This window comes from Catharus ustulatus, chromosome 6 (genome assembly GCF_009819885.2).
Source record: "Catharus ustulatus isolate bCatUst1 chromosome 6, bCatUst1.pri.v2, whole genome shotgun sequence".
Lineage (NCBI taxonomy): Eukaryota > Metazoa > Chordata > Aves > Passeriformes > Turdidae > Catharus > Catharus ustulatus.
In genome coordinates this window covers 5,551,433-5,565,406 of record NC_046226.1, presented here as the reverse complement: position 1 = coordinate 5,565,406, position 13,974 = coordinate 5,551,433, and the positions used below count along the sequence as shown (strand labels likewise).

General features: G+C 44.3%; 1 protein-coding gene across 2 annotated transcripts in view; it reads left to right on the top strand.

Moving 5' to 3' along the window:
• Positions 1 to 8,928, top strand: part of RTN1 (reticulon 1) — a 117,318-nt gene extending 108,390 nt beyond the window's left edge. For both annotated transcript variants that reach the window (XM_033063669.1, XM_033063670.1), the window contains 6 exons: positions 4,683 to 4,890; positions 5,713 to 5,851; positions 6,687 to 6,756; positions 7,142 to 7,188; positions 7,278 to 7,336; positions 8,100 to 8,928. In XM_033063669.1, coding sequence (XP_032919560.1) covers positions 4,683 to 4,890; positions 5,713 to 5,851; positions 6,687 to 6,756; positions 7,142 to 7,188; positions 7,278 to 7,336; positions 8,100 to 8,142 — 566 coding nt within the window. In that variant the 3' untranslated portion in view covers positions 8,143 to 8,928. The remainder of the gene's footprint in view (positions 1 to 4,682; positions 4,891 to 5,712; positions 5,852 to 6,686; positions 6,757 to 7,141; positions 7,189 to 7,277; positions 7,337 to 8,099) is intronic.
• Positions 8,929 to 13,974: the final 5,046 nt, after the last annotated feature.

The window sequence follows — 13,974 nt, the reverse complement described above, 5'->3', positions numbered from 1 at the left end:
TGTGTGTGTGTGTGTGTGTGTGTGTGTGAAAGCTGCAGCTCCAGCTCAGCTCCTGGCCCTGTCATCCTCATTCCCTCTGCATCCCCATGTGCTGGGGAGGCCACTCTAGCTGGTTGTCTGTTCAGTGTGCCAAGGAGAGGGTGCAGGCAGCTGCCCTTCAGCAGAGGCTCAGGCACTGGCTGTACTTAGTGACCTGTTGGAAGACATTAAACCCAGGAGAGTTTGGGATGAGTTGTTTGGTATCCTAATCAGTTTTACATGAATACAGGGTGAGATAAAACTCAAAGCAGACATAATAACGTGGTGGAAAACCTCATCTTTAATTTTAATTCCTATTCAGAAAGGGTGTGAGGAGGGTTGATACAAGTCCAGATTCACCTGATGGTCAGTAAGAAAATTTCTATTTTGTTTGCCCCTTGGTCTCTATTTAGAGCACCAGGCTGATGTGACAGGTACTTTGGCTCTGGTGTAAATGGTTACAGGAGAAAATGGCACTCTGAGGAAGCCAGGCAAAGATCCCAGCTGGGGCGTTCTGCACCCAGAGCACCTCTCCCTGCTTTTAAGGGAGATTTGCTTAGGTAAGGGAATGTTGGAGAAAAATGTGTTTGGCTACTGTCTCAGCAGGGAAGCATTTCTTTACCCAGAGGGTGGTCAAACTGGAACTGGCTTCTACAAAGAGGGTCAATGTCCCAAACCTGCCAGTGTTTCAGAGACATTTGGAAAATGCCCTCAAAAACATCTTTTAGCTTTTGGTCAGCCTGAATTGGTCAGGCTGTTAGAGTAGGTGATGGTTGTGGGTGCCTCCCAACTGAAACAGTCAGTTCAGTTCTATTCTATTCTATTCTATTCTATTCTATTCTATTCTATTCTATTCTATTCTATTCTATTCTATTCTATTCTATTCTATTCTATTCTATTCTATTCTATTCTATTCTATTCTATTCTATTCTATTCTATTCTATTCTATTCTATTCTCCATTCCAATAATATAAAAAGCCTTTGAAGTGACAGAAGCTGCAACTGAAAGAGAAAACATGGCTCTGACAGGTGTAACTCAGGTGTTTTTTAGCAGCATCTAAATTCCAGGGGAACTGATATAGCTCAAATCCCTGAGGCCTGTCAGCCAAAGTCTTCCCAAGTCTCCACTGATTTCTAGCTCTGGATCCTTCTTCTTCCCCTTCCCTGCCCAAGGAGCTGGGAGGTTCATCTCCCTCCTGCATCACCTTTTGCAGAGAGGTTTGGCTCAGCCCCTTCTCCTTCAGGGAGAGGAGGAGGAATGGCCAGAGGAGAATCAAATCCCTCCCAAGCAGCTGGACAGGGCAGCAGTGCTGCAGCTGCCTGTCCCTTTGAGGGAGATGAGGAGAAAGCAGATGTTCTTCCAGCCCTTGAGAATCCTGACAGATCTGGCAGGCTGTGGGTGAGGGGACTGTGCTCCCAGGCTGGACCTGGGCACTGGGAGAGCCATGTAAAAATCACAGAACTCGTATCTCCCTTTTCTGTGCTGAGATTTTCCTGCTGGTGGTTGGCTTTTCTTCCCATGCACATGGGAATATTTGCCTCAGGTCTAGAAGACACAGGATCCCTCTCTCCCAGGTCTGTTTTGGCTGGAGAAAGAGGCCAGATGCTTTTTCATCTCCTCCCTCACACATGACTTGTTCCCAGAACTGTGTCACTTGGCCTCTGTCCATCTCTGATCCTTTCCTTACCTGATACAGCTGAGTAAATATCCCAGTCATTCCATGGCAGGAACAGGTGACTTTCAGGATATACACATACCTGTCAAACCTGTCTTGAGTAACTCAACATCTTCCCTTCTGAAGGGAATGAGAAAATGCATCTCTCTGCATGAGAATGCAGACCTGCTGGTCTGCAGGAGTATGAGTTGGAAGATCATTGGAAGAAAAAGGCTTAGTTGGTAATTTTGGATCTTATAATTAATTGGGATTTACTCAGAGAACTCTATTGGAGTTCATTTTGTATTTTTTGGCTCAGTTCTCATTTGTTTGCTCTTTACTGCCTGTGTCCCAGGGAGTGTTTTCTCCTGGCGTGTGTTCTTTGTCTGCCATCAGCAGATGATGTACCATGTACATCAGCTCACCTGTGCTTATTTAATTTAATGTTGAGGTTTTGTGTGATGGAAAACATAAGTATCTCACAGATTTCCAGAGATTTCCAGTACTCTCCTCTGACAGAGTAATTTTTGAGCACAAAAAATATCAGGTTGTGGATAATCACAGAATCTTAGAATGGGTTTGGTTGGAAGGAACCTTAAAAATCATCTCATTCCACCCCTCCTGCCATGGGCAGGGATAGCTTCCACTTGGTCCAAGCCCCATCCAGCCTGGTCTGGGACACTTCCAGGGATGGGGCAGCCACAGCTTTATGGGCACCCTGTGCCAGGGCCTCACCACCCTCACAGAAAATGAAATACCTGCTGCCCAGATGCTCACTGGTGACAGCACCCACTTGTGCTGCAGGATTTTGAAGTACCTTTATTGAAATAGAACATGAAAAATGGCCAAACCTGCACGTTTGTGGTCTGGATGCCATTTTGTAAGGATGGTTTGTGAGGATGGAGTTGCATGCTCCAGCACCTCATTACTGTGAGCAATCTGTGGAGCTCCAGCTGTGTCCTGCAATCCAGATGTGTCTGCTGCTAAATCTCCTCCTCGCCCAGGTGCTCTGACAATGCTGGAACTGCATTTTGGAGCATTCCATGCTGCCCATCCAGGTTTTCATGTATGTGGGCATACATCTGTAAAAGGCTGGTCCCTGTTTTGGGGAGTCAGCAGCCAGGATCCCAAAACAGGCACCAAGGTCCCTCATCCCACGGCTTCCATGCAGCCCAGAGGACACAGTCATGTGTGCTCATCATGGGGCTGAACGTTTAAAAATAGTAAAATGTTATTATATAGTGTGTATTGGTGGAGAATAAAATCATATGTGAATGATGCATGAGAAGAGGAGAGCTCAGTGATACAACAGCAATTCTTGCATTCAAGCCCATCACTGTAAAGCAGGGCTAATATGTGTAATAGTAGTGAGTAATATAATTCATTGACTCAAGGCAAACATGCTGTGATGACTCACAATTTTTGGAGATTAGATGATAAGGACTAAGAGGCTGGATTAATTTTGTCTCTTTTAGTATTGGTGACTTTTTTTTTTTTCCTTGACAGATTGCAGTTTTCCTGAATTTACTCTTTGTTCAGAATGATTTGACAAGTGGCATCTCTCAAATCTGTTTGGCTGGTGGTGTGTTCAAGCTGTTCTTGAGGACTTGTGCAGTGTGTGAAATTAAAGCTGTTTTGTTTAGGTTGTCATGAGCACATTCTCTGGCTGGATCTTCATCCCATGTCCTCTCAGAAACAGGTTGTGGGTGTAAACAGATTAAATTCACCTCTGTGGACTGGATATTCCACAATCCTTTTGTAAAATTTTGCCATTTTAGTGGCTGTGCGTGACGCTAAAATTTTTTGCTGGAGAGGTTGAAATAAAATATACAAAGTGGGTGGAAAACAGTTAACTGCTTTACAATTGTAAACATGCACTAGTTGAAAATGGTCTGATGCACTTGTTTTGTTCTAGCCAGCACCTCCCATGGAAGGGGAAGTTATATAACAAGCAGAAAGCTTTTTTTTTTTTTTAGTATTTCTGAGATGGCTGGATTGAGTAGTGAGAGAAATTTATTCTGTATTTGAAGGCCTTATCTGAAAAATTGTTTCCTACTCATGGAACTATGAAGCAGTAGTAAAACCAGGAGTCTTTTCCTTTCTCAAAACTTATGAAATAACAAAATTATATTGTCAAGACTTTGAATGGGAAAGTGGTTTATTGCAGCTAGCCCCAAACTTTCTCATTCATTTATCAACAACCAAAACTGCAAAACGCTTTGATCGAGCATTTGGCATTTGAACTTGTGAAAAAAAAATAAGAAATAAAAAATTGGAATTTTCAGACTGAGTAAATGCCAGGTAGGTTGAAATCTTCCATACAGCCCTAGCAACAACACAAACCCCAGCCTGCACTTGCCTTGCTGCTGCAGGAGACCCACCCACCGTGCTGCGGTTGGAGATACTCACCCATCTTATCTAACCCAGGCACAGGCACAAGGAAAACAAGGATTTCAAGTAGGTCACGGGTTGTGATTTCCTCAGCGCGCCGCTCAAGTGCCTTGGCTGCTCCTGCTGAGGAGCTCGTGTTGGGGCTGCTGTGAGCAGAGACATCACTGCCCCCCTTGTCCTCCTCTGAGGGTCACTCAGTGCCCACAGCAGGCACCTCCCATCGCTGTTGGGACAGACAAAAGGACACACTGCATCTCAGAAGGCCAAAATCCATTCATTACAACAGCTGGCTTTTATACACTCTACAAAGTTTACACTTTATTCATTGGTTACAATAGAACAACATAACGTTCATTGATGCAAAACTGTCTCCACCACTGTTTTTCACAAAACTTTTTAAAAATACTTTTCCAAAAATACTTTTCCCAGCTGGAAATTTCTTCTTGCTTATCTTTTTCTCCTTCTTCTCTTCTCAGTCTCCATACCAACAGCCTTGCTAAAATTCCTTCCAGAAGTAAACCTTATCACTTAACTCTCTCAGACGAGCTGAAAGCCCCTTCCACAACCACCAACACCTTCCCAGTTCCTGCCTTTAACAATTTCCTTTTCTCCCCCCAGCTATCGACCTGTTGTACTGGCGTGACATCAAGCAGACAGGGATCGTGTTTGGCAGCCTCCTGTTGCTGCTCTTCTCCCTGACCCAGTTCAGCGTCGTCAGCGTCGTGGCTTACCTGGCCCTGGCCGGCCTCTCGGCCACCATCAGCTTCAGAATCTACAAATCAGTGCTACAGGCTGTGCAGAAGACGGACGAGGGCCACCCCTTCAAGTGAGTGGTTTCGTAGAGATGCCCAAGCGCTGTTTGGTGCTGGATTAAATTCTCTTCTTGCTCATAAAGCGGGAAATAATGGTGTTTTTACAGTGTCTCAGATCCTGCAGAGAGAAAGAAAAACAACACACTACAAAAATCGTCATCTTCTAAGACATGGGGTTTTTTTTCTTAAAAAAGATACAGGAAATTTTAAGCAGAGAAAAGGAGTTTCTTTAGAGTTGGTCATAATACAGCATACCTGCAAGAGAAAAGAGCATTGTTTCTGAGCACAATCTATCTATGTCTTTTCTCCATTGACCCAATATCTAAGTGATGGTGCCAATGCACTCCCCACTCTCCACAGGGTCTGGGGGCTTTGCTCCACAAGAGCAGTGACCCTTTCTCCTCTGCTCTGCCAACCAGGTCATGGAACTGGTGTGGTTTGTAAACACACACACACAAAATGAATCTTGTTGGGGTGCTGCTCCTGCTTCTCTTGGGTCAGTTCTGAGCAGCAGGATGGGGGTGTAGCTCAGAGAACAGCATGGAACTTGTGGGGAAAACTCCCAGGTCAGATTTGTATCCCCTTTTGGGTGAGGAAGAGAGAAATCCCATGCAGACCAGGCTGGAGGTGAACAGCCCCAGCTGAGCATCACCCAGAGAGATGGGTCATGCAGGTGAGGAGGGGGTGCTGGTGGCCCTGTGCCTGCAGGGAGGGGAACACATTGCTCCAGCACAAGGAAGTGAAGTCTGGGAAGGAGGGAATGATGGGCTGGATGGGTATGAGCATGAACAGCAGGAAATGTCCCAGGTTTGTAACGGGACCTGTGTTTCTGGCAGAGCCTACTTGGAGATGGAGATGAATCTTTCACAGGACCAGATCCAGAAATACACAGATTGTCTCCAGCTATACGTCAACAGCACAGTCAAAGAGCTGAGGAGACTCTTCCTCGTTCAGGACCTCGTGGATTCTTTAAAAGTAGGATTGCTTTAAATATTTTTAACCCCTCTCTAGAGGATCAATCTACATTTCAAAGAGCTGCTTCCCATGTTGACAGAGTCATCATGAAACCTAGTTTTGTGTAGCTCCAAATACAAAAGTTGCTCTGCTTTATGTTTTAAAAACTGTTTCCAGCACTTTAGAGGTTTGGCATTTGAATGTATTGATAGCTGCTACAGGATGTATAAATTTGCAGAACCAGCTTAGCTCCACCTCAGTTCTAGAAATGTCCCAGCATTATGCTTTCTATTGCTTTGCTACAAAATAATGTTCCCCTTTATTAATCTGGATTTCCTCTGATGGCATTTCCTGCTATGGAAGAAGATCTTTCACTCCCTGCTGAAATAACTATTGATTTTTAGCCTTACACTCAAGCACGTGTCCTTTAGAGCAAAGGGAAGATCATTAAGAGAACAGACATAGGCTAGGCTCCTAAAAGAATTCAAGGAAAATGTACCCATCTCAGCCTCAAGTGCTATCAGTCCCTGGGATTGTCACTTCAGGGATCTGTTTAACCTGTTTGGGATGACCCCTACCATCATAAAAATTGGATGCAGAAATGTGCCCATGCCATTCTCAATGCAGAGTCCTACATGGATGCAATGTAAGTCCTAAATAGACATGAAAGCTGAGCTTAGGGGATGAGAAGCAGACTGGAGAATGGGGTTTATACACCTAGAAAAACTACATAGTTCCTAATGTGCCTTAGCCACTCCCTTCCACTTTAAAAAAGGCTAATGTGCTGTTATATTAGCAAACTCCTTTCTTCTTATGCTGGCAGTGGAGGTGATGTAATGATCCATCTTTAATTTAGTTTGCAGTACTAATGTGGCTGCTGACTTACGTGGGAGCCCTCTTCAATGGCCTGACTCTTCTGATAATGGGTAAAAACCAACATTTCTTTTTAAAATCTATTTTTAACTTGTACTCCCTCTGGATTTCAACGTAGACAAAACAGCCTATCTCTGGCATGCCTTCCCCTCAGTTAAACCACCAACATTTATTTCCCTTCCCAGTAAATATTCATTGCTCTATTAGCTGCCCCTCCTGCTAGAGCTACCTTGCAGTTCATGGTTTTGCAGCTCCCAGTCCCAGAGCAATGGGGAATTCCATATTTGGGAGGTTTGAGCAAAGTGCATTTTTAATACAAAGCTCCCTGATGGATCAGCTGACCAAGTGGCACGATAATGTGTTTGTCACCAAAGTAGGTCTCTCCTCTGGAGGAATCTGATCTGCAGGAACATAACTCTGTGCTCTTTTCCTCCTCAGCTGTGGTGTCTATGTTTACTCTCCCTGTTGTATATGACAAGTACCAGGTAGGTGTGTCTGCACAGAGATTTGGGGTGGCTGGGTGGCTCTCCCTGGTCGTTGCCTCATTGATTTGGTCTCCTCTTGCTCTCTGCAGGCACAGATTGATCAATACTTGGGGCTGGTGCGGACCCACATAAACACGGTGGTGGCAAAGTGAGTTCAGTGTGTGAGGCTGGGGTGCCCTGGGGGTGGCTGGGTGGCCCTGGGGACGCTGTCCTGTCAGTGGTGTCCTCCCCAGATCCTGGCATGTGAGAGGTTGAGGGAGGGCAGATCCCTGGAGGAACACAGACCCTCCCAGCTGGGTGCAGACTAAGGCACTCCATCCTTCTGTCCCCTCCTCTGCTGTTTGGGGGATTGTGGACAGAACAGCCCAGTTGTGAACTGCTGTGCACACTGGTACCTGGCCAGGACAAACAGGAAGGAATGGGTTAATTCTCTTCCCCACTGACCACTCCAAGCCTGTTGTTTTGGCATCCAGGGAGCTGATAGCATTAATGACCAAAGTGGGAATTAGGACCCCACCCTGTCACACAAACACCAGGAAGCACCTTGATCTTTAGTGCTTCAAATCCCCACGGAACAGGCAGAAGACCTGGGTGAAATTTTGTTCTGAAAATTCTATTTTTAGACTCCATTCTTGGCTTTCTATAGAGAATAGTTCATGGAGAAATAATGCTGGGGGGAGAATATCACTGAACATATTCCAAGATTACATGAACCACCAAAAACCAGGCCTGTAAGAACCTAGCTGGACATCACTGCTGTTTCTCATGGCACTTTAATTCCTCTGTTGAGACAACACACTGAACATGGACTAGAGGTTATCCCTGGATAAGAGTCCAGGTGGGGAACCACTGGAGTGGAATAACTGCCTCACCATATAATAATTTTTCTTTTTTTTCCCTTTGTCTTTTAGGATTCAAGCTAAAATCCCAGGTGCTAAGAGAAAGGCAGAGTAAAGCAGACATCAAGAATTCATTGACTACAATAGTGCATAATGGGGAAATCTGGAGTGAAAACAGCTCTGTTCTTACACTTTACTGCAAATTTATCATTCTTTTTTTTTTCTCAACACCATAATCTTAGAAACATAAAACTGAGAAGCAGTGCTTTTCCCCTGCTGCTTCTGCACTTAGAATATTTGCAATCACTTGTGTCAAGCACTAAAGTATAGTAAAGAGAAAAGTGTACTAGATGTGGTTTTTTGTGTTGCTTATAAAGTGCATGATGGTGAGAGCCTAAATAATATTGACCTCTTTATTTAATTTTTTTTTTAGTGTTTTTCCTTCTTCTATTGGCATTGCTTCTATAACTTTTAATGTTACATGTGGCTAGGGGCTTTCCTGCTTAGCGCACTTGATGCAATAGTTAAAATTGCTTCTACGTCACTGGGTTGCTGGTTGGATTCATCTTTATTAACTATATAGAATTGTAGACTGATGTTTTAGTGTTTTCCAGCACAAATAAAATAAACAGTAATCGGTACTTATGGTAATCAGTTTTGTATAACTCAAAAAAAAAAAAAATAAAAAAGGAGAAAAAGAACACAAAACCCAGTACTTTTGTCGTAAAGGATTGACAGGCTGATTTACATGTATGGTAACTGGAAAGTTCCAGCATGTTCAATTTATTACGATTTGTATTACATTCTCTGTAGTTCCTAATGGACTTAATTATGGACTCTGAATATTTGCACTTATGTACTTGATACCGAATGCAGAAATAAATGTTACTAAATGTAAAAAGTTCTCTTTCTTTTCACCACTGGGATTACCTTGACATTTGGGAACTGGACACATACTGTGCAAAAAGGGACGTTTTCCCTCTTTCTGTCTCCTCTGGACATCTGCACACACTTTGCCCTTACATCATGGTGCAGTCCAACGAGTAGTACCTAACTAAGAGTAGCTAATCTGATATTTTTACATCTTGAGCTAATCTAATATTTTTACATTTTGATGATTATTCTTGGAATGAAATGAAGATCTCTGCACACAGTTTGTTTATTTGTGTTGGTGGTGTAGCAAATATCAGGTACGTGAGCAAGTGTCTCTTCCTCATTTGCTCACCACGAGCAGCACTGGGTGGAGGTGTCAGCACAGCACAATGGGGTTTTCAGTTTCCTGATCACCAATGGCTCTCCTACCCAAAGCTGGTCTCTGAAATCTGCTTTAAACAGAATCAATATCAAATCCAGAGACTGGGAGATGGAACAAGCATTTACTCTGGTTCAAAGGTGAAGGCTTTTAAAAATTGGAGTTTGGTGTTTGGGAACCAGCAGAGGAGAGAAACAGCTGTTGAACATTACCCAAACTGTTTCAAAACAAACACTTGGTTAAGTGCTTGATTATTCATTTGTGGAACACACCTGTGGAAATTTTTTTTTTTTTTGGTATAAAAATGTGAATATCAAAATATCTTCAGCCAAATTGCTGCTTTTCTCTTTTTCAATCACAAAGGTTTTATGAAGTATTTCTTTTTATACAAAGAACTAGACTTCTAAACACTTATCCCAATTTTTTTTAATTTGAAGTCTTTCCTTAGACTCATGCATTAATTCACCTTTGTCTCAGCTCTACATGGCCACATTGACACCTGTCCAGGGCCTGGCTATAGTTCTGTTTGTATCTAAGTGCAAAACCCAAATGCACATAAGGAGTTAGTAGAAACACTGGTATGGCTGTGAGCTAGTTAATTCTTGTGACAAGTCTTAAATACCTTATTTTCATTTAAGTTTTATGTCTAAATGTTGAAGATACTAGCTTGGGTTTTAAATGTCACCTGCAACTAGACAGGAACATTTTTCCTCAATGAGAAATTGAATGTCATAAAAAAACATATCTTGGTTTTGATCAAATTGAGTATGTTTGCTTTAGCATGTGCAGTTTGCAGCCAGGAGTTAAAATTCAACATGAGCCCCCAACTTTCACTGCCTTGGAGTTCCCTGTGTCTCTGAGGAAGGGGTGCACACCATACAAAGCATCCTTGAGGATAAAGATTGACCACCAGAATTCTTATTACTTACAAGATGAGTGTGTGGGCTCAACGTGTTAATTTTGAAAATGAGCCCATTTAATGTCTCATCCCCCTGGTCCCATAAATGTGTTCTTCCCTCACATCCCCAGTGCAGTAATATCCAAGATTGGCCTTTTGCAATGCTGAACCTTAAGTACAATTTAAAAGCTACATCTCCTGCATACTTGGAAATAAAGCAAAATAAACTTTCTGGAAGAGTACAACTATTCTCAAGAGCCTAAATCAATAGAGACCAAGATTCCCATTTTGTCTCCTCCAGCATCACCCTCTCTCAAACCCAAATCCCAGCCCTCAATCATGCACACACACCTCTCAAACCCACATCATTTTCTCACATCCCACCTTGCCAAGCAAACTTCCCAACTTGCTCAGAGCTGCTCTGGCTTTCCATGTGTTTGGGGTGGCTGAACCTGGTGGGTGGGAGCAGCCCAGGAGACCACACTGGGGTGTGGGAGAAGGAGAAGGTTTCTGGCAGGGTTTGAATTGCTGGTGCTGCTCATGGCCCCCATCCCCTTACACAGCAGCACTTTCTGTGATACCTTTGAACATGGAAGGTTGGAGAAAGCCAATCTCTGTTAATTCCTGGTCCTGCTACACAGCTTGCAATGGCAGAGTCCCTGTGCATGTAGGGGTGTCCTGGTTTGGAGGACAGGTGTCTGCCAAGAAAGGCAGGAACTTCTCTTTGAAATGGAGAATGTAAACCCTCTCCCTCCAAATTATCATAATTTTGAAATCAAGGGGCTCTCAGGCAAAGATATGGGAATTAGGAATAACAGTTCTTTACTAGAGAAATTAAAATAGAAATACAGCACTACAAAGAACAAACCCCAAACCCTGACACAGTCAGAGTACAACCTGACACCCGTCAGGCAGGGTGTTGGCAGCAGTCCCATTCCATGGTGGCTGCATCCTCCTGCAGTGACAGATGTGGCTCAGTTGGAGCAGTGCTCCTGTACAAGGTGCAGTTTCCCTCCGGAGCTCCAGTGGGGATGTGGAGAAATCCGGTTTTCCTCTGGAGTCCAGTGGAGAAAGGGGCTCCCTTAGTGTCCCAAAACCTCTGTTTTTATCTTGGTAAGAAATGTTGGGCTCTTCCCCCTGGCTGGAGCAACTCCCAATGGGATGCAGTAATTTTATCAGTCCCACAGTGGGACTCAATGGCCATGAGCAGAAAATGACTGGCTGGAGGAAGGATGGGTTGTGAAAAGATAAAGAACACTGCCCTGCCTGGTTTCAATGGATGGCCCATTAGCAGAATATCTCCCACGAAGATAAGGATCACTGCCCCCACCCTCAACAGATGGTGATAGAACAGATACCTTTTACACATTCTGTATTGTAACCCCAGACAGGAGAGTGAAGGTTTGTGGCACCCTTGCTGCTCCTGGTAAGTCTCACTCATAGAGCAGCACCTTTTGGAGGGCTTGGACATCCATTTCTTTGGTTTTCAAACAACTGTGGGGGAGAATAACCAACACCGAGCTCTACTTGTTAAAGTATTTTAGTGTGTTAAAATATTTCAGTAGATGGCTGAAGATAGCAGAATAACACATTCATGAGCTGTGCTCTGAGGTACACAGGCTGTGAAGCCCTTTTGCTTCTGATCTTCATTTGCAAAGTAAAAAGCAGCAGTAGGAAAACTTGAGTAGTAAAAGCAGCAACTTCTGGGCAGGTGAAATCTGGGAAGTAGCTCACTCTGCCTGGGTAAAAAGCAGGAGAAGGTGTTAAAACATTCATTTCTCTTCAAAGTGTCCCTTGGGTGAGGAACCTGGACATCAAATCACCAGTGATTCAGGGTCAGCTTTTCACCTGCTTCAAGGGCTGCTTTAATGAGAGAAGCAGTGATGAGTGTTTGGAGGACCCACCTCACCAAGGGAGGGTGTTCAGGTGGCTGGGGGCAGGTGTGTGCCAAACACCTGGGCTGGGCTGTGCCTCCTCCTCATCTCTGGGTGTTGTGATGCTCATGTTCCCTTTCTGGAGAGGAAGCTGAGCTGTCTCCAGGATGAATGTCAGGCTGGTTTAGATGCAGGGACAGGTACAGACCAGGCCTTTCTGTGGCTGGGAAATGTAAATGCAACTTTTGATCTGCTCAACATGGTGCTGCTTTTCAAGGAGGATAACAACTCCACCTGCTGAGCTGAGCTCTGAAAGCCAGCCCAAATGACTGTGCTAATTTGAACTGAAAGTAATTTAACTCTGACTTGGGGATATGAAATCAGGAGTGCCATGGTGGCAGGTGACAAAACTTTGTCAGAACATCTACATGAGTCTTTTCTCATCCTCTATGACTTTAAAATATCTTCTTCATGGTTTCACTTTTACCTAGCAGAAGCTTTATAACCCTGCTCCTAAACTGCTGCCTGGTAAGTAGAGGCTCAATGGTTACTTCAAAGTTCTGTCAGAGCTTTATGTCACTTAAATGTCTGTTTCTGTACCTTGAAATGATTACTGTATTGGTATTTCATGTGAAATGTGAGCCTTCTCTAAGGTTTTGATTCCCTGGTTCTTGGTGCTTCAGCAGCATTCCACCCCTCTGTTATATATGCCTCTGTTACTGATCTCTTTCATGCTCCTTCTGCTCTTTAATATTTATCTAGTGAGAGTGGGATCATAAAGCACGAGTGACAGGAAAGCCCTGCAGCTGGGAGGGGATAAGAATGTTATAATATTCTGTGAGCAGCTAATCCATTGGAAGAGAATCTGGCTGCTCCACCATAGTGTTTGCTCTCTCTCTGCTTGCTTTCAGATGGCAGCTGGCTCCCATCCCTGTCCTGGTGGGTTACAAATCAGTCAGCTGTGAGCTTACCAGCCTTTCCTTCTCCATATGGGCCCAGGGAAATATGTGGCAAGCTTGTGTGTTTGCCCAGTGCAGCTTTGAGAAGACCAAGTGTGATGCATTTCTTCCTGACTCCTCTTAATATATTCATTTCTTAGGCGCAGGATTAGGAGATGCTCCATCAGGGAGCATGTGTGTGGGTTTCCTGGGATTTCAGGAATGAGTGGAGGGAGGCTGTTGGCACAAGGGAGCCTGGTGAGCCTGGCTGGTGCATTCAGCACTGCAGGATGTGTGGTATTTGGGTCAGGTGAGCTATGCCCACTGACAGGAGTCAAAAACTGCAGTGCCTGAAGCAGGAGTGGGCTCTACTCATTTCTGTCAGGCTTCCTTGGTGCTCAGCACCTGTACAGGGGAGAGTGGCAGAGCCCTGATCTCTGACATGACATGGGAAAGAGAGTGAGAGACCCTTCTCCACAGGTGCACAGGGAAATGAGAGTGGATTCCAAGCAGGTAAATGGGCTTGACCTGTTTGTCTCATTTATCTGAACTGCTCATTTCCTTGTCTTTGGTGTCTGCTCACAAGGGAAGGGTCAGATCACTGTGAGCTCCAAGCTCTTCTCTGGCCAGCATCTGATCCGAGTGGCTGCCACTTCTGCAGCTCCCCTAGAAATTGTTCTGAGTCTATGAGTATGCCAGATCTATAATCTGGGGACACCACCAGGTGTGTGCAAGGCAGAGTGAAGCTACCTGTGCAGTTACTGTTCTGGTCAGCATTCTGGAAATCCCTCTACAACTGCAGGAGACTGTCTAAGAAAACCAAAAGACCATGGATGCCTATGCTGACATGCTTTCATTCCTTTTCCCTCCTGTCTGCCCCCAAGTCAGACTCATTTCCCTTGTTCATTGAATATTAAAGAGGTTCAGCCTCAAGGTTGCAATTTATGCCTCCCCATGAGTCTTTGTTTTAGCTGAAAAAATAATT